The sequence below is a fragment of the Neophocaena asiaeorientalis genome, unplaced genomic scaffold (assembly GCF_003031525.2).
Source record: "Neophocaena asiaeorientalis asiaeorientalis breed wild unplaced genomic scaffold, Neophocaena_asiaeorientalis_V1.1 scaffold258, whole genome shotgun sequence".
NCBI lineage: Eukaryota > Metazoa > Chordata > Mammalia > Artiodactyla > Phocoenidae > Neophocaena > Neophocaena asiaeorientalis.
Genome location: NW_020172591.1, coordinates 317,969 through 339,015, shown reverse-complemented (window position 1 = coordinate 339,015; position 21,047 = coordinate 317,969). Strand labels below are relative to the sequence as shown.

At 36.4% G+C, this 21,047-nt stretch overlaps 1 protein-coding gene across 2 annotated transcripts in view; it reads left to right on the top strand.

The window, feature by feature from the left end:
• WDR12 (WD repeat domain 12) overlaps positions 1-20,726 on the top strand; it is a 26,318-nt gene extending 5,592 nt beyond the window's left edge. The window contains exons 3-13 of one of the 2 annotated variants that reach the window (XM_024738371.1): positions 2,129-2,223; positions 3,323-3,429; positions 4,376-4,491; positions 5,057-5,211; positions 6,551-6,596; positions 8,266-8,351; positions 17,903-18,043; positions 18,226-18,331; positions 18,492-18,624; positions 19,381-19,453; positions 20,321-20,726. In XM_024738371.1, the coding sequence (XP_024594139.1) occupies positions 2,129-2,223; positions 3,323-3,429; positions 4,376-4,491; positions 5,057-5,211; positions 6,551-6,596; positions 8,266-8,351; positions 17,903-18,043; positions 18,226-18,331; positions 18,492-18,624; positions 19,381-19,453; positions 20,321-20,398 (1,136 nt within the window). In that variant the 3' untranslated portion in view covers positions 20,399-20,726. The remainder of the gene's footprint in view (positions 1-2,128; positions 2,224-3,322; positions 3,430-4,375; positions 4,492-5,056; positions 5,212-6,550; positions 6,597-8,265; positions 8,352-17,902; positions 18,044-18,225; positions 18,332-18,491; positions 18,625-19,380; positions 19,454-20,320) is intronic. The other variant, XM_024738372.1, reaches the window with a different exon arrangement.
• The last annotated feature ends 321 nt before the right edge of the window (positions 20,727-21,047 follow it).

The following is a 21,047-nucleotide window of genomic DNA, read 5'->3' as shown; positions in this document are numbered from 1 at the left end:
TTTTTTTGCATACGCGGGCCTCTCACTGTTGTGGCCTCTCCCATTGTGGAGCGCAGGCTCAGCGGCCACGGTTCACGGGCCCAGCGGCTCCGCGGCATGTGGGATCTTCCCAGACCGGGGCACGAACCCATGTCCCCTGCATCGGCAGGTGGACTCTCATCCACTGTGCCACCAGGGAAGCCCTAGAGGCAAGCATATTTTTATGCAGATGTTTCTGATGCTTTTAAAGCTCTTTTGATTCTACCCTAGTTGGAGGAATGGGGAGGTGAGAATTGTAAACTAATGCCTAATATTTTCCACTTCCTCTTCCAAAAATCTTATAACTTTTTTGTTAAGCTTAACTTTTCATTGTTAGCAAGATATAGTTCTTGATACAGAGATATTCACATAGCATTTCCTATCGGTTTTTATCTTTCATCATGGATGTACAACAGTGTAGAGATTCTGATGCATAGTTAGTTTTCTAAACTCCAAAGATGTCATATATTCTACTTGTTGAAAAACTCTGAACTAGCATAAGAATTATTTTCTTGCAAGACACTTTGCAATATCAGTATATGGTTGGTTGTTGTTACCCAAATATTTGCATATTTTTCTAAACTTGTAGATGAACATTGATTTGTCTTTTTGTGTAAATCGATTAACTGAGTCACTGCTCTTGAGTTGAAGATGCAAAATGATTCAGATTTTTATTTTATTTTATTTTATTTATTTATCTTTGGTTGCGTTGGGTCTTCATTGCTGCACGCGGGCTTTTCTCTAGTTGCGGTGAGCGGGGGCTGCTCTTGATTTCGGTGCGCAGGCTTCTCACTGCGGTGGCTTCTCTTGTTGCGGAGCATGGGCTCTAGGCACGCGGGCTTCAGTAGTTGTGGCTCACGGGCTTTGTTGCTCCGCAACAGGTTGGATCTTCCCAGACCAGGGCTCAAACCCATGCACCCTGCATTGGCAGGCAGATTCTTAACCACTGCGCCCCCAGGGAAGCCCAGATTCAGGTTTTTAAAAAAGTAACAAGCCAAAGAGTCAATGAGGGAATTCTTCTTTAAGAAGGATTTTATGATAGCTAATAAATCAGAAAGAATGAAGAATTTTTAGCATTTTGTAACTCCAAATGAAATAATGGATTTAAGAAGTGAATATCTATAGCTACTAAAGCCATTTATTAGGTAAAAGGCTAACAAAGAACGTTATGGTGGATGGGATCAGACTGACATCATCTGAACCCAGAGGTAGATCTTAATATCATAAAAGGAGACACAGTGACATAGTGTGCTTTCTAATGTGATACAATAGGAAATACAATATGGTGTGTAAATATCTTGCCAGAAACAGACAGACCCAAGGTCATCAGGCATTTGGGTCTGCCTAATGTACAGGTTGTATGTAGGTGGTAGAGGAACATGTTAAAGGATACCTTGGAGATATAATCAACCAAAGCCAGAATGTAAGAAGTATTACAAGAAGACCCAGTTTCTTCAGCAAATAAAAGGCAATGGAAAAAAAGGACAGAGAACTGTTAAAGATATTAATAAAATATAATGTGAGGACTTTGGATGCTGATTCTAGAAAGCTCACTGTTAAAAGACATTTATGAAACAAGGAAATATGAACATTGACTGGCTTTATGGTTTAAAAGGAATAAGTAATGTTAAATTTTTAACATTGTGACTTTTTTAGTCTTTATATTTTAGAGATTACACACTAAAGCATTTACAGATGAAATTATATCATTTCTGAGTTTTGCTTTAAAAAATACCAGCAGGAGAGTGGAGGGAGGAGTACAGATGATTGTCCATGAGTTGGTAAAAGATGGGAATGAGGATTCATTATGTTATTCCTACTTTTGTATATATCTGGGATTCTTCTTAGAATACAAAGGTTTCCTTAATCAACATGATTACACCATCAACAATAAAAATATTATACCAACAGAACAAAGTATTTCTGTTCTTAAAAATCACATAATATACTGGAATACATGGTCTGATTGTGCCATGGAGAAATTCTGGAGAAACTTGGAGGCCACACTAGGATAATAGGTACCTGTTTGTTTTGGGGGGGTCTCTCATTTACCTCTGCCAATACCACTTCAGGTCCTAACAATGATAATTTTATTATGTATTTTCTTTAGAGTTCCACAAACATGTGGAGTTTGATTTCCTTATCAAGGGCCAGTTTCTGCGAATGCCCTTGTTCAAACACATGGAACTGGAAAACATCTCATCAGTAAGTTCAAATGCTTACCTGCTCTATTTTACTTAAGGTATTACCAGATAATGTAGGAAAACTTCATTTAGAATCAGCGTGAATCTACAGGAACCAAGAACCTTTTGATTACTGTTTTTTCCTAGAAACTGAACCTCGGTTTCTATATCTTCAATGTTTAAATTCCCTCTTTTTTTCTAAGAGTAATATTCAAGAAATGCAGATGAATGAACAAGGAAAGATAACTTCATATTTGTGGAACAGTTTACAAGAAAGGGAATAGCAAATATATGTTTACTACTAAAGGTATATAAAATGATTGTGTACATATATAAACTTATGGGTTAGGTTATTGTCATTTATAGTGATTGCCCCTTCCTCTAATTTTCAAACTTCACTTATTATTACTTTTATAATTTAAAATATTTATAATTGCTTTTATGATTAGGGGGGCAATTTTTGGAACTGTGGTGAAATATACTGTGGCCTCTCCCCTTGCGGAGCACAGGCTCCGGACGCGCAGGCTCAGCGGCCATGGCTTACGGGCCCAGCCGCTCCGCAGCATGTGGGATCTTCCCAGACCGGGGCACGAACCCGCGTCCCCTGCATCGGCAGGTGGACTCTCAACCACTGCGCCACCAGGGAAGCCCTTAACCATTTTTAAGTGTACAATTAAGTGGCATTAAGTACATCTACAATATTATGCAACCATCACCACTGTCCATTTCTAGAATTTTTTCATCATCCTAAACAGAAGCTCTGTATCCATTAAACAGCATGCTTTTATGATTTTATAAAGTTTCTTATATTTTTTTTTCTACTTTTAGCATAAGTTTTCCAAGGTCATTAATATTTCTTTTTTTTTTTTTTTTTTTTTTTAATATTTCTTGATATTACTCTTAACATATGGTTAGGTCAAATAAAGTTTTTCACTTTTTATATGGCTCCAAAATTTCTGGATTCTGAAGGGGAATTATTACATAAAGGAGATAAATTACACCGGCGGTCCTTTATTTTCATAACGTACCTCGTGTCCCCTGCATCAGCAGGCGGACTCTCAACCACTGCGCCACCAGGGAAGCCCTCTCTTGATTGATTTCTGGTTTCTCTCTGTGACTAGGAAGAGGTTGTGGAACTAGAGTACGTGGAAAAGTATACTGCACCTCAGCCAGAACAATGCATGTTCCATGATGACTGGATCAGTGCGATCGACGGGGCAGAGGAATGGTATTGCCAGATGAATGTTTTTGTATCCATTTTAAGTGTACTATATGAATATTTTTCTCTGATTACTTGTTCTTTGTGAAAGTAATTTTGTTATATGTATGTGTGTGTGTGTGTGTGTGTGTGTGTGTGTATATATATATTATATATATATATATATATATATATATATGTTGTGACCATGCCAAAGACCTTTAAATTTAGTGTAGTCAAGAAGAAACATATCTATTAATAGGTTTTCTTTTCTGTCTAAAGATGTTGTAGTGACATTTGTCTTCCGAATAGGTCGTGTGTCTTAGGGCATTTATTTGATTATGTTGCTTTTAAGACCAAGAATATAATTTGTTTCATAGAGGGAAAAAAACCTTTTCTAGCCACAGATCTCCCAGCCTACTACCCTGAAGATGCAGATCATGCTATTTTTAGGGCTGAAAAGGGCAGACTGGAATCAAGAAGGTATGAATCGTTCAGAGCAAACCCCCTCTGTCCTTACTGTAGAAAAACACCTCAAGAATGGATCTCAGTAGGAGCTTACTTTCAAAGAATGTCTCCCTGGAGTTATTACATAGTTATGTTTTTACTGGTTTTACTTTTACTTTAAATGGTTCTACTGGTTTTTTATTTGATGGTTTTCACTGGTTAAATACAAAGGACTATTAGGCTTTTCAAACAATTCGCTTAGCTTCCCTGGGAGTGGTAATATTTTACAACAATCATAAAAATGAAATCTAGGGTTTGTCAGTTACATTTTTATTTTAGGAGGTCAGGAAAAGCCAAATGTAACATCTTCTGATTTATTCTAGTGTGTTTTGAAATCTTAATCTTTATATTAAAGAAGAGTTTAAAAATATCCTGAAGGTTTACTTTATCAGTGCTTTAGAAATATAATTGATTTCAGGGTTTGAGAAAAGCTGTTTTTTGTGTTTCATAGGATTTTTTCTCCTCACAGGATCTTGACTGGTTCTTATGATAAGACTTCTCGGATCTGGTCCTTGGAAGGAAAGTCAATAATGACAGTTGTGGGACATACAGATGTTGTAAAAGATGTGGCCTGGGTCAAAAAAGGTTAGGACTCTGCCTAAATGGAGAGGAATCCTGGATAGGGAATTGGAAATAAGCCATTTTCGATGGTGGGGCAGAATGGGGACAGGATAAGAAATGTCTCATGCCTCAGTTTTTAAAGGGTCTTTCAAAAATATACACATAAAAAAATCCGTAAATCAGTAGAAGTGAATCCTAAAATTATATCACATAATATACATTTTCAAGTTAATATTGAGTGTGTTAGTGTTAAATGCATGTCTTTTACAGTTTTGTTTTGTTTTGTTTTTTGGCTGTGCCCTGTGGCATGCGGGATCTTAGTTCCCCAACTAGGGATCGAACGCGCTCCTGCAGTATAAGCACGGAGTCTTAACCACTGGACCTCCAGGGAAGTCCCTGTACTATTTTTGAAGAATCTTCCCTCTTATACCATAAGTTAGCTTCTTTTTTCAAAGGTGGCTATATGAGGTCTTTTACCTTTTTAACATCTTTATCAACAACTACAAAAAACTCCGTTCTTTAGTTTTGGAACACTATTTAAAATTTTTGTACTAATTTGTTTCTTATCCTTGTGTTCTCCTTTCTTCAGACAATCTGTCTTGCATACTACTGAGTGCCTCTATGGATCAGACTATTCTCCTATGGGAGTGGAATGTAGAGAGAAACAAAGTGAAAGCCCTGCACTGCTGCAGGGGTCATGCTGGCAGTGTGGAATCTATAGCTGTTGATAGCACAGGAACCAAAGTAAGTAGCTATTGTGTTATTAGTACTGTGTTCAATTAGAATTTGAGCTTCTTGTGCAAAAATGTCTTTTCTACATAAAGTCACTGTGATCGGCCTACTTCCATAACAATTGGTGACTAAAGAATATGATTTCAAACCAAAAGTGAATACTCATAATGAGAGATATGAAGAGTCACTCCCGACTCTGGGTATCTCTGGTTTAGAATTTTATATAAATAGCAGAAATTTTAAGAACTCAGGTAAAAAAGTAATTTCTTTATGTAACCTCCTCAAATCATAGTGATTGACATTTTCAGTCCTTCAGCTACTCATAGTGCTGTCATTAATTGAAAATGTCTAGCTGATCCCCTAAAACTTAGCATGCACTAAAGTTAGCATTAATTGAGGTTGTTTTACTATTGCTGCTGATCTACTCTGTATCACAACAAAATGGTAAAAGTTAGTCAAGCTATGAGGGCAACACAGTATTTACTTAAGAGGGGTTACAAACTCCCTCACCATTTGAAAATTCTCCAAACCACATGAAGTATTCTAGATTTAAGAGTGTTTCTAAAGCATTTCTTTGCCAGTTAGTGTAACAGAGGACGTTTCTGCATTCAAAGTTAAAAATTTATGAGTATTCATATTGAGGCATAAAGAAGGCTTACATGTTGTTGAGTCCAAACTTAAGTGAATTAACTGTACCCTGTCCTTTGGCTATAAGAGATAGAAACTCATCCTGAACGTTTTTTAGCTTAAAAGACCCAAGGAGGGAGTGATGCACCACATCATGAGCAGGGTGATGATGCATTTGGATGTCAGGAACCAATGGAGTAGAGGCTTGCATGTGGCTAGCACACCTCCTCCCTCTCGTCTCCCCAAATTGACTTCATTCTCTTACCTCAGTCTGGCTTGCTCAGCATGGCAATAAAACCTGGCCTTCAATATTCCCAGGTTTTACATCCTATACTGTCTGTCCCTGGAAAAAGATTAACTTCAGCTGTCTAAAACACAAGCTTTCAAAAAAAAAAAAACAGTTTTTTTAAAAAAAAACACAGGTTTTCTCTTTCTTCTGAAGGAGGAAGAGACCTACTGCCACAGTGTAGGTCAGTTGCCCACCCTGATCTAAGCAACCATGGCCAGGGTACGGGCCCTATAAGAACGGCAGCTCTTTCAGTTGCCATGAGATTGAGGGTACAACTTCCCAGAGACTAGGAAGACAGGCAGATAGGTGATGCCATAGTAGTAAGGATTTCAGGGCAAAGTAAAGATTTCAAGTTAAACAGCAGAAGAAAACCAGGCAAACAATATGATGGATTATATTGTGTACTCTTTTTCGCTTCATATATATTTTTTTTAGTTTTGCAGTGGCTCCTGGGATAAGATGCTAAAGATTTGGTCTACAGGTAAATGAAATGTTTCTTCTACGTTGACTTATTAATGATATTTCAAGAATTTCAGTGAAAAAAAGACTTTTTAGCCCATATTTTTCTATAAAAAATGGACCAGAGCTTTTTAGGTCACAAATAAAGTACTATAGTATAGAGAAAAATTAGTATATTTCTTTGTGTTTCAAAATGTTTTTCTACTCTACCACCCCCTTATTTATTGGACAATGTCACTGAATCCCTGCAAGTACCAATAACACATCTGGTGCAGTGTGACATAACTACCTTAGTTCTCAGAGTTCCCTTATTCAGGAACGTGGAAATAAACAAATTACCTTCTGAGTCATTTTGATATACTTTACTATTAGAGAAATTTCTTAGTTTAGCTGGTTTACTTTAAAAAAATTTTTTTAAATACAATTTTACCAAACTTAATTTTCTCACTTTGAAAACATAGATTAGAAAGAACAATTAGAGGAGACAAGGGGACTCTTAGAGGAAAGTACCTTGATAATAGTAAGAAGACACTGCTAGAAGAAAAGAAGGGGGAAAACCCACATATATTTTAAAAAGTAGTAGTACAGAACTATTTATTGCATGGGTAAGCAGATCAAAATACCTCTGTTGCTTCTGAGGAAATTGCTATATGACTGTACAACACCCTAAATACAGTTAAGCCCAGCTTAAACAGTTTTAAATAATTATGTGTAAAATGGCAGGAAATATAAATCCATTTTAGTTAAAGCAAACAGTTTTGAGGCAGAAAGTTGTTTGTGTAGGAATTTTTCCTTTTGTGAAATACTTTTTGATAGTGCTGGGTAGATGAGATATTATCTATGATTAGTTGTTACCCTTAAGGTGCTTATAGTCTAGTTTGGGAAAAGCACATGACATTTATAAAATAGTTACAAAACATTAAAATCTATGGTTTTTTTTATCTGGGTTTGCTACCTAGTCAAATGATGGATAACGAAGACTTTAATCAAAAAATAACTATCGGGCTTCCCTGGTGGCGCAGTGGTTGAGAGTCTGCCTGCCGTTGCAGGGGACGCGGGTTCGTGCCCCGGTCCGGGAGGATCCCACATGCCGTGGAACGGCTGGGCCCGTGAGCCATGGCCGCTGGGCCTGCACGTCCGGAGCCTGTGCTCCACAACGGGAGAGGCCACAGCAGTGAGAGGCCCGCGTACCACAAAAGAAAAAAAAAACTATCCATGAAACACTTTTAATTTATTGTTAGAAAAGTGAAATAGTCAAGAAGAATAAACATGGCTGGAATGTATGTCCTTTTAACATGTGTTTACTTACCATGTCATTCCCTTCTTAATAATATAAATGCAATCTGGTCAGAACTCTCCTACAACTATAATAGTAAGCAACTTTTCATAGATATGGTAAACTGATGAATAGCCATAATGATAATCTTAATAAGATACCAAACTGGGTAGGTTTTAGGATCTTAACGTATAACACTTTATTTTTTGCTTTCTCCTTTTTGAAGATTGGTAAGCCAGGTATTGTTTTCAGATATAATTTCCATTAACCAAAATGAGGAGAAATGTTAACTCCCTAACCAGTTGAGATAACAGAGAAAGTATATACCTATAAATATAAGAATTATTTGAGACTGTTTGTAATTAATATTTACCTTAAATTTTAACTCTATCAAATCTAATTCTCTGTGATATAGTCCCTACAGATGAAGAAGATGAAATGGAAGAATCCACAAATCGACCGAGAAAGAAACAGAAAACAGAGCAATTGGGACTAACAAGAGTAAGTATTTGTGAGAACTGACAGTATTGGGCTTAGGGGTTTTTTTTTTGATAAATTGATTGATTGATTGCTGCAATGGGTCTTTGTTGCTGCACTCTGGCTCTCTCTAGTTGCTGTGAGCAGGGGCTACTCTTTGTTGCCGTGCGCGGTCTTCACATTGTGGTGGCTTCTCTTGTTGTGGAGCACGGGCTCTAGGCACACAGGCTTCAGTAGTTTTGTCATGCAGGCTCAGTAGTTGTGGCTTTCGGGCTCTAGAATGGAGGCTCAGTAGTTGTGGCACACGGGCTTAGTTGCTCCGCAGCATGTGGGATCTTCCCGGACCGGAGCTTGAACCCGTGTCCCCTGCGTTGGCAGGCGGATTCTTAACCACTGCACCACCAGGGAAGTCCCGGCTTAGGTCTTTATTGACAAATATATGTTAATTTAATATAATTGTTCATATTTAGTTTCCTTTTGTCTTGTCTTGCTGCTTCAACCATAAGGCTTTCTTTCAGTAGATTTGTAAATTTTTATTATAAATACTCCGCTGCATTTATTTGAGTTATTGAATGTAGTTACATTAAGCTAGGTTTACAGCTTGATAGGTTGATTATTTAGCTATTATATTTGGCCTCATGGTGAATTTTATTTTTTTAACATCTTTGTTGGAGTTGCTCATGGTGAATTTTAAAGTAGGATCTTTTAATTGTTGAAGCTTGTGCTAAGTTTAGTGAAATATCTCATTACCTGACTGTTTAATGATAATGTTGCAGACTCACAGACATAGAAAACAACCTTATGGTGACCAAAGGGGAGAAGGGGTTGGGGGGGAGCAAATTAGGAGTTTGGGATTAGCAGACACAGACTACTATGTATAAAATAAGTAAACAACAGGTCCTGCTGTAGAGCACAGGGAACTATATTCAATATCTTGTAATAAACCATAATGGAAAAGAATCTGAAAAAGAATAGATAACTGAATCACTTTGCTGTATACCAGAAACTAACACAACATTGTAAGTCAACTATACTTCAGTTTAAAAAATAGTAATAGTAATAATGTTTCATACACTGAGGATGTAATTCTAGTACATCTCCTAAATCAGTAGAAACCAAGAGTTTGATTGAGGTTTTGATTCTATCATTTTGCTATAGATCCAATTAAATCAAACTCAGAAAGTTAATCCAGATTCTTATTTGCTCTGTTCCATTAGAAGGATATTTATCATAATATGATCTGACCTGTATTAATATACTTAATGAGAAGAACAATACTGAGTCAGATTTAGGAAATCATATGTTTCATTCATTTTCTAACAGCTGTAATGGATGTGCATTAAATCAGGCACACATTTGCACATTATTTCTTATAGTCACCAATAACAAGATAGATATCTTATAAAAACTGTTGAAAATGAGGAATAAGTGATTCCTCAAACTCACGTAAACTGCAGTAAACAATAGCACTTACTGTTTCCAACTGAAAGTAGTGATTTATAATTTATACATTTAAACATAGATTGCTGAATTGCAAGTTGAATGATCTGGCGGCAATTCAGCTTCCTTATCACTTGTCTCATACGACACGTTAAAGCTGGAAATGCCTTACCAATTGGATAATGTGCCAGTGGTAATTTATTGATGCATATCCCTGATCAACCTTTAAAGAATATATCTGAGTAGAAAAAGACTTCTTGAATTATCAAAATACTTTACTTACAAGGTAGCTTTTTTTTTAACCTTTATGTTTGTTGAAGTTTGGCATACGTATAATTAAGTATACAGCTCAATGCATTTTTGCAGTTGTGTATACAAGTAATCGCTATCTAAATCAAAACGTCAAGAATTACCGACACCCTAGAAGATGCCCTCTAGGCTCCCTTGAAATCAGTAGCCTCCTAAAAGTGATCACTGTTCTGACTTATCCTAGATTAGTCTCACCTAGTTTTAAGCTTCATATACAGGCATACCTCATTTTATTGCACTTTGCAGATAATGCATTTTTTTACAAATTGAAGGTTTGTGACAACTGTGTGTCAAGCCTGTTGGTCTCATTTTTCCAGCAGCCTTTATTCACTTCGTGTCTCTGTGTCACACTTTGATAAGTCTCAAAATATCTCAGACTTTTTAATTATTATTATATTTGTTATGGTGATCGGTGATCAGTGATCTTTGATGTTACCATTGTAATTGCTTTGGGGTGCCATGAACCACGCCCATATAAGACAGTGAACTTAATCAGTACATGTGTATGTTCTGACTGCTCCACCGACCAGCCGTTCCCCTGTCTCTCTTGCTCCTCTCGGGCCTCCCTATTCCCTGAGATTCAACAATATTGAAATTAGGCCAATTAAAAACCCTACAGTGGACTCTTAAGTGTTGAAGTGAAAGGAAGTCTCATGTCTTTCACTTTAAATCGAAAGCTAGAAATGATTAAGCTTAGTGAGGAAGGCATGTCAAAAGCTGAGAGAGGTCAAATAGATAGGCCTCTTATGCCAGTTAGCCAAGTTGTGAATGCAAAGGAAAAGTTTTTGAAGGAAAAGTGCTACTCCAGTGGGCACATGAATGATAAAGTGAAACAGCCTTGTTGCTGATATGAAGAAAGTTTGAGTGGTCTGGGTAGAAGATCAGACCAGCCACAACATTCCCTTAAACCAGAGCCTAATCCAGAGGAAGGCCCTAACTCTCTTCAATCCTTTGAAGGTCAAGAGAGGTGAGGAAGCTGTAGAAGAAAAGTTTGAAGCGAGCAGAAGTTGCTTCAAGAGATTTAAGGAAAGCAGTCTTTATAACATAAAAGTTCAAAGTGTAGCAGCAAGTGCTGATGTAGAAGTTGCAGCAAGTTATCCAGAAGATCTAGCTAAGAAATTAAACGAAGGTGACTACACTAACAGATTTTCAAAGCTGATAAAACATCCTTCTTTTAAAAGAAGATGCCATCTAAGACTTTTATGAGAGAGGACAAGTCAATGCCTGGCTTCAAAGCTTCAAAGGACAGGCTGACTCTCTTGTTAGGGGCTAATGCAGCTGGTAACTTGAAGTTGAGGCCAGTGCTCATTTACCATTCTGAAAATCCTAGGGACCTTAAGAATTATGTTAAATCTACTCCATCTGTGCTCTGTGAATAGAACAACAAAGCCTGGATGATAGTACATCTGTTTATGGCATGGTTTACTAAGTATTTTAAGCCCGCTGTTGAGACCTACTGCTCAGAAAAAAGATTCCTTTTTAAAAACATTACTGCTCATTGACAGTGCACCTGGTCATCCAAGAGTTCTGATGGAGATGTTCAAGAAGATTAATGTTATTTTCATGCCTGCTAACACAGCATCCATTCTGCAGCCCATGGGTCAAGGAGTAATTTCAACTTTTAAGCCTTATTATTTAAGAAATATATTTCGTAAGATAATAACTGCCATACTTAGTGATTCCTCTGATGGATCTGGGCAGTCATCTGAAAACCTTTGGAGGGACTTCCCTGGTGGTCCAGTGGTTAAGAATTCGCCTTCTAATGCAGGGGACGCGGGTTCGATACCTGGTCGGAGAACTGAGATCCCACATGCTGTGGGGCAACTAAGCCCGCACCCCACAACTACTGAGCCCACGTGCTCTGGAGCCTGCGCACCCTAACTAGGAAGAAGCCCGCGCGCTGCAACAAAAGACCCTGCGTGCTGCAACAAGATCCCGCAACTAAGACCCGATGCAGCCAAAACTTAAAAAGAATAAAAAAATAAAAAGTTTTAAGAAAAAAAAAACCTTTGGAAAGAATTCACCATTTCTAGATGCCATGAAGAACATTCATGATTTATCGAGGTCAAAATATCAACATTAACAGGAGTTTGGAAGAAGTTGATTGCAACCCTCATGGATGACTTTTAGGGGTTCAAGACTTCAGTGGAGGAAGTAACTGCAGATGTGGTAGAAATAATTTAAAAAACTAGTACTAGAAGTGGAGCCTGAAGATGTGACTGAATTGCTGCAATCTCATTGTAAGACTTTAACAGATGAGGAGGTGCTTTTTATAGTTGTGCAAAGAAAGTGGTTTCTTGAGATGGAATCTACTGGTGAAGATGCTATAAAGATTATTGAAATGATAACAAATGATTTAGAATATTACATAAACTTAGTTGATGAAGCAGCAGCAGGGTTTGAAAGATTTGACTCCAATTTTGAAAGAAGTTCTACTATGGGTAGAATGCTATCAAACAGCATTGCATACTACAGAGAAGTTGTTCATGAAAGGTCATTCGATGTGGCGAACGTCATTGTCGTCTCATTTTAAGAAATTACCACAGCAACCCTGGCCTTCACCAACCACCACCTGATCAGTCAGTAGCCATCAACATTGAGGCAAGACCCTCCAAAGGCAAAAAGATTATGAGTTGCTGAAGACTCAGATGATGGTTACCATTTTTAGCAGTATTTTTTAATTAAGGCATGTACTTTTTAAATACATAATGCTATTGCTTATTTAATATACTACAGTATAGTGTAAACATAACTTTTTTGTTTTTTTTTTTTGGTACGCGGGCCTCTCACTGCTGTGGCCTCTCCTGTTGCGGAGCACAGGCTCCAGACGCGCAGGCTCAGCGGCCATGGCTCACGGGCCCAGCCACTCCGCGGCAATGTGGGATCTTCCCAGACTGGGGCATGAACCCGTGTCCCCTGCATCGGCAGGCGGACTCTCAACCACTGTCCCGCCAGGGAAGCCCTAAACAATAACTTTTATATGCACTGGGAAACCAAAAAATTCTTGTGACTCACTTTATTACAGTGTTTGCTTTTTTGTGGTTGTCTAGACCCAAACCCTCAGTATCTCTGAGGTATGCCTGTAATATCTGTGAGATTTCATTCATCTACTGCATGTAATAGTTCTTTTCAGTAATAGATAGCATGCCATTACATGAATATACCAGAATTTATTTGCTCTTCTTTTGATGGACATTTAGATTGTTTCTAGTTTTAGCCACCATAAATAAAGTTGCTGTACTTGTTTTTTGGTGCACATATGTCATCAGTTCTGCATATGTAGAATTGCAGGAGTAGAATTGCTGAGTGACAGGGTACGCACATGTTCAGTTTTATGAATGTTTAATACTGCCAAAACATTTTCCAAGATGGTTATATCAGTTTATACTCCCACTGACAGTATGAGAGTCAAAGTTACTCCACATCCATATCACCACTTGATATGGTCAATTTTTTAGTACCATAACTGATTTTATTTTATCACATAACATGTTTACATTTACTTACTGTTAAAAGGTGTCTTATTTTGTGATTTCTGGTGGTGTGTAGTGTATTTTAAGTCCCAGCCCTTTGATAGCTAATTTTGAAGTGCCTGTTCATGTTTTTAGCACTTTTTTTTTGTTGTTGTTGCACCACACGGCATGCGGGATCTTAGTTCCCCGACCAGGGATCAGACCCATGCCCCCTGCAGTGGAAGCTCAGAATCTTAACCACTGCATTTTTTTTTAAGTGTGTTGCTTATCTTTTTCTTATTGATTTGTAAGAGATCTTTTTATATTTTGTTTTTATTTTATTTTATATTGGAGTATAGTTGATTAACAATGTTGTGTTAGTTTCAGGTGTACAGCAAAGTGATTCAGTTATACATATATATGTATCTATTCTTTTTCAAATTCCTTTCCCATTTAGGTTATTACAGAGTGTTGAGCAGAGTTCCCTGTACTATACAGTAGGTCCTTGTTGGTTATCTATTTTAAATATAGCAGTGTGTACATGTCAATCCCAAACTCCCAATCTATCCCTCCCCCCTTCTCTTCCCCACCCCCCGGAACCATAAGTTCATTCTCTGTGAGTCTGTTTCTGTTTTGTAAATAAGTTCATTTGTATCTTTTTTTAAAATTCTTCATATAAGCAATATCATCTGATATCTGTCTTTCTCTGTCTGACTTATTTCACTTAGTATGATAATCTCCATGTTCATCCATGTTGCTGCAGATGTCATTATTTCTTTCTTTTTAATGGCTGAGTAATATTCCTTTGTATATATGTACCACATCTTCTTTATCCATTCATCTGTCAATGGACATTTAGGTTGCTTCCATGTCTTGGCTCTTATAAACAGTGCTGCAGTGAACATTTGGGTGCATATATCCTTTCAAAGCTAGTTTTTCTCCAGATATATGCCCAGGAGTGAGATTGCTGGATCATATGGTAGCTCTATTTTTAGTTTCTTAAGGAACCTCCATACTGTTCTCCATAGTGGCTGTACCAATTTACATTCCCACCAACACTGTAGGAGGGTTCCCTTTTCTCCACACCCTCTCCAGCATTTATTGTTTGTAGATTTCTTGATGATGGCCATTCTGACTGGTATGAGGTGATATTTCATTGTAGTTTTGATTTGCATTTCTCTAATAATTAGCGATGTTGAGCATCTTTTCATGTGCCTCTTGGCCATCTGTGTGTCTTTGGGGAAATGTGTATTTAGGTCTTCTGCCCATTTTTTGACTGGGTTGTTTGTTTTTTTGATATTGAGCTGCATGAGCTGTTGGGAAATTTTGGAAATTAATCCCTTGTCAGTCACATTGTTTGCAAATATTTTCTCCCATTCTGTGGGTTGTCTTTTCATTTTATTTATGGTTTCCTTTGCTATGCAAAAGCTTTTGAGTTTCATTAGGTCCCATTTGTTTATTTTTGTTTTTATTGCCATTACTCTAGAGATGGATGGAAAAAGATATTGCTGTGATTTATGTCAGAGTGTTCTGCTTATGTTTTCCTCTAATAGTTTTATAGTATCCAGTCTTACATTTAGGTCTTTAGTCCATTTTGAGTTTATTTTTGTGTATGGTGTAAAAGGATACATTTCATCTTGAAATGTATTTCATTTTGAAATGAAATGTATTTCATTTTGTATTTCATTTTGAAATGTAATTTCATTTTTTTACTTGTAGCTGTCCAGTTTTCCCAGCACCATTTATTGAAGAGACTGTCTTTTCTCCATTGTATATAATCTTGCCTCCTTTGTCTTAGATTAATTAACCATAGGTGCATGCATTTATTTCTGGGCTTTCTACCCTGTGGGGCAATTTCTACCCTGTTCCATTGATCTATATTTCCATTTTTGTGCCAGTACCATACTGTTTTAACGACTAGCTTTCTTTTTGTATTTTGTATTCAAGGTCTTTGCTGGATATAGTTATTATAAGTATTTTCTCCCACTCAGTGCCTTGCTGATAACTTTTATTTTTAGGTGTGCACGTTCATAAGCTTGCTTCCACTGTTCATTTTATTTGAGAGAAATCACAATATATTCATTTTTTTCATTTAGGTTTTTATAAGCTTTAAATCTGTGCATTCATAAATTATTAATTGAAGTTATGCTAGAAACCCTTGAAGTGCTATTTGAAGTTGAAATTAGAAATAATAGGAAAAGTTGGGTTATTAAGACCAAAATAAGACAAGTATCAAAAAGTTATTTTCTCTTTGGATTTCTTTCTAGTACCTGGCTTGTATTAATATGAGTAATGCTCTCAATCAGTTCATTTACTGGTCATTTGTTTCATATATTAACATACAATAAGTTTTTTTCCACATTTTCTCTCAAAATTGCTGTTTTTCCTGCAGTACTATTCTTTTTTTGAGCATTTATTCTTTTTTAAAAATTAATTCTTTCATTCATTTGGCTGCATCAGGTCTTAGTTGCAGCACGCAGGATCTTCATTGCGGCATGAGGGCTTCTCTCTAGTTGTGTGCAGCCTCCAGAGCGCGGGCTCCTCTGTTGCTTGCCCCACGGCATGTGGGATCTTAGTCTTCCAACCAGGAATCAAACCTGCATCCCCTGCATTGGAAGGTGGATTCTTAACCACTGGACCACCAAAGAAGTCCCCTCCAGTACTATTCTGCTGAAGTTTGTTTGCAGTAACAATGCCAAAGTTGACTTTTCTAACTTTAAAAAAAAAAAAAATGTACATGTAGGAAAATTCACTCTTTTTGGTGTATAGCTTTTGAGTTTTGATAAATACATAGAATATGTAACTACTACATATTCAAGATACGGGAGAGTTTGCCATCCCCTGAAACTCATGTTGCCCATTTGTAGTCAGCCTTTCCTCTCTATTTCTGTCACCTGACAACCACTATCAGATCTCTGTTCCTGTAATTTTTCTTTTTCTAGAATATCATATAAGTGGAATCACACAGTATGTAGCCTTTTGCATCAAGCTTTTTTTTCACATATCGTAATGTATTTGAGGAGGGAAACAAAGAAAGATTCATCCAGATTATTGGGTATCATGGTTTATTCCTTTCAAATGCTGAGTAGTAGTCTATTGTATGGATATACAACAGTTGGTTTAATCATTCACCAGTTGAAGGATATTCGGGTTGTTTCTAGTTTGACAGTTATGAATAAAACTGCTATAAACATTTGTGGACAACTTTTTGTGTGAACCTAAGTTTTCATTTTTCTTAGGTAAATACCTAGGAATGGGATTGCTTATTCATATACATTTACCCATCATTTTACATGCCATTTCCTATCCTGGAGCCTCTGATTGATTGTTACCTTACTTTTTGTTTTGGATCACAGTAGAGGTTGTTCTGTTCCTCACTCCTCTATCAGGTTCCTTTACTACTTCCAGGAAAATTTTAGGGCTGGAAGAGAGACCTGAGGGATCATTTGGTCTAGCAGTTGGCAAATAACAGCCCCACAGGTGATTTGGCTGTGGCCTGATTTTGTACTACAGAGTGCTAAGAATGATTTTTACATTTTTAAGGGGCTTTAAAATCAAAGAACACAGAACAGAGACTGTATGTGGCCTGGAAAGGCTAAAATTTTTACTTTCTGGATCTTTATCAAAAAACTTTGCTGATCTCTAATCTAGTACAACCCCCTTAACATTTAAGAAGGTTAAATGTAACAGTTACACAAGTAGGTTAACTGTCCCCCATTTCAAGAGTTTTCCTTCCTTGTTTTACATGTTCTTTGTATTTAAGACAGACAGTATACCTAGTTTGATGATTTTAATTTGAGAGGGACATTAGAGATTTTGGAATTCTAATAAATGAGCCATGGGTATTATTTAAAGATTGGATGCTGAAGAAATGAGGTGGTGAGAATAACCTACTGCAATTAATTAACCTGGAAGAGTTATGTAGAAAATAGCAGCACCTTACCTCAAACCTAGGTCTTTCTGACCCCAGAGCTTTTTCTTCTAGCTTCTACATATAACATCTTTGTCAACTGGGATAATTTAATTAGTGTTAATATTCCTCAAAATGAAAAGTAGAGCAGAAGGGGAAGCAACAGAATACTGTGGAAAGACTACAAATTTTGGAGTAATATTTGGGTTCAATCTCAGATCTGCCATTTATAAACAGTATGACCTTGGGCAAGTTATCTTTCTCAACTTCAGTGTTTTCATCTATAAAATAAAAACAGAAATATGTCTTGGAGGATTGCTGTAAAGAAGAAATAAGGTAGGATATGAAGCTAAAGCACCTGACAAAATATCTGGCATATCAGCTTTAAAAGTAATAACTATTATTATTGTTTCAATCACTCTAAACCAAAAATGCTTTCCATTTTCGGTGTCCTTCATTTCTAGACTCCCATAGTGACCCTCTCTGGCCACAAGGAAGCAATTTCCTCGGTTCTGTGGTCAGATGCTGAAGAAATCTGCAGTGCATCTTGGGACCACACAATTAGAGTGTGGGATGCTGAGTCTGGCAGTCTTAAGTCAACTTTGGTAAGACAAATTCAGTGCTTCTCTGATTAACTTTGAGCTTTTAAGCGGTAAACTTCTAGGAGATGGTTACTTTTTAAGCGGTAAACTTCTAGGAGATGGTTACTTTTTAAGCGGTAAACTTCTAGGAGATGGTTACTTTTCGCCCACCCTGATTACATGTTCTTTCCTTTTTTTTTTTTTAGACAGGAAATAAAGTGTTTAATTGTATCTCCTATTCTCCACTTTGTAAACGTTTAGCATCTGGAAGTACAGATAGGCATATCAGACTGTGGGATCCCCGAAGTAAAGGTGAGTTGTGTAAACCTCTGAAGGAAAAATATGAGTGAGTAACATCAGTTTCTCTTCTCACTAGAGATGTGTATAAAAAGATACTTTTCTAGAAATTTTTTGGGGGGTTCTGCCTACTTTTGTTTTCTAAAATTTAATAATGGTTGTCTGTTTTGTTCAGATGGTTCTTTGGTGTCGCTGTCCCTAACCTCCCATACAGGCTGGGTCACATCAGTCAAGTGGTCTCCTGCCCATGAGCAGCAGCTCATTTCAGGCTCTTTAGATAACATGGTTAAGCTGTGGGATACGAGAAGGTAACTCCTGTTGATGACTTACAAAGGAAATCTATCAATTGCCCCGTTGTATACAGAGAAAATGAAATGAACACTGAAATGACTATCCAAAAGCAAAAGGGTCTAAAGAAAGGTCTGGGTCATATATCCTGAAATGATACATATTGATATCAAAAAGGAAGGCCAGGATCAAAGGAATTTTCTTAATGTTAATATGTTGGGTTTTTTTGCATTCTGAATGAATTTAATTGTGATAGTTTATCTTTTGCCAAAAACACTATTTATGAAATCCATCTTTCTGACCTTGTTATATAAAATAGGAAAAAAAACCCGAACCTTAATATAAATATGATAATTATAGAATTCGAAGGCCAGTGGCCTGAATGAATGGAACTGTGGTCAGATTGTGAATTATGTATTAATAGGCAATTAAGTAAAAATACAGAGTTTTAAAGGTAAAATTTAAAGGTTCCTTTCTTATTCATCAGTTAGTGCTGCGATACTAATATATGCAGAGGGCCCCCAAGAGAACGCATATACAATTTATTTACATATTTCTACAAGTAGAATGGAGAGGCAGTAACCAAAACCACAGTCTGCTAATGATACAGGAAAAACAGGAGAAGTAGTCAAGTAAATGCTCAGAATTTTAAGATTAAGTGGTTATTGGGGCAAGGATGGTAAACTAAAATTTTCAGAAAAGTATAAGTGATTAGTCATATATGTTTGTTTAATACTATGAAATGCATATAACATGTTAATATTTTCATCTTTTAGTTGTAAGGCTCCTCTCTATGATCTGGCTGCTCATGAAGACAAAGTTCTGAGTGTAGACTGGACAGTCACAGGGGTAAGAATTTATTAGTTATTTGGTAGAGAGGAAGAAACTACATTATGTTTTTAGAATAAATCTGGTATTTGTGTTTACAGAGTTACTAGTTTCAGTATATCTGATATTTATAATTCTGTATTCTAAGTTCCATTAATATTCATAAAATCTCATATCTCATTTAAAGAAGAAAAAAATTGTCCCTTAATATTAGGAGTAGTAAAATTTGAATACTTTGAAGCACTTTTTTTTCTCATGAGTATTTTATTAAAATGTTTTAAGTCCCTAAACTTGCTACTTCAGACTAATTGGATCAAAGTATTTGCTACTTAGAAAAAGCTTAGATAATACGGCTGTATTATAAAATGTTCTTAAAGAATTACAATTTAATTATACACACACACACACACACACACACACACACACGTAAAAGCTCTTATTGCCTAAGAACGCTTTCCAAATGCAGGTTTGAGGGCTATCTGAAAAATCTGTAGTATTCATTTACCTACAAACAATGTGCCATCTTTTAAAAACGTAATTTTCTTAAACAGGTAAAACTATATTACCCTTCAAACTTTTAAATTTTATTACATTTCTTAGCAAATGCTTCATAGAAAGTACAGTAGCATATTATGCCTCAACCAAATTAAAATCACCACTTTTAAAGTTTTAATATAGTGTATATATATAGTATATGTGTAATATAGTAGTGAAATTTGATGCAATTGGACCGTTTTAGTATTAAGTATTAACTCTCAATGCAAGTTAATTGCTCATCCATAATTCCTTCTGTAATCAGAATCATCAGTATTTAATTAGGTTCAGCAATCATTTGAAATCATTGTCTTTACTTCTGTGTTTATGTTTTTTTCCTCTCCCTTTACGCAGTTACTTCTGAGTGGAGGAGCAGACAATAAATTGTATTCCTATAGATATTCACCTACGACTTCGCACGTGGGTGCATGAAAGTGAATGATACATTTGGCTACAGAGATTCCTTCTGTAAATGAAACTGATAGAGAATTCTCAGATTACATCGATGCAGATGCAGGAAGCAGCCTTTTAGATTAAAGTTTATATACTGTTTCACCCTTGATGATAGTTACCACTGTCTTTTTCTTTATTTTGTATTTATTATATAACAGTTATGTTTATTAAATGTAAAACATGGCCTGCGTTCTCTACCTTATGAAAACCCTTGAAATTAAACTGAGTTTTTAATTTATCTTTTAAAGGTATTGGTTTGAATTAAGAATTGTTTTTGAAATGCTATAAAAGCATTATTAAAAATTCAGTAATTGTTCAGATTTTTATCTCTAAGGGAGAAACTTCACTTTTTAAAAAGTTAGCTGTTTAAAAAAAAGCATCTAAAAAAACTAATAAATTTTAATAGAGAAAAAATTAGAAATACAGTCTGTGTTTGGTAAAATAAGTTATGTCTAACTATAATAATGTTCTTTGTAGGTATTCAGGACATTAAAACATGTAGATATTGCCAGTTAATTAAGAATTTGTTGAAATGTTTTAAATGAAGTACTTTGTATTAAAGATAAGTCAGGGAGGGGACTTCCTTGGTGGTCCAGTGATAAAGAATCCGCCTTCCAATGCAGGGGAC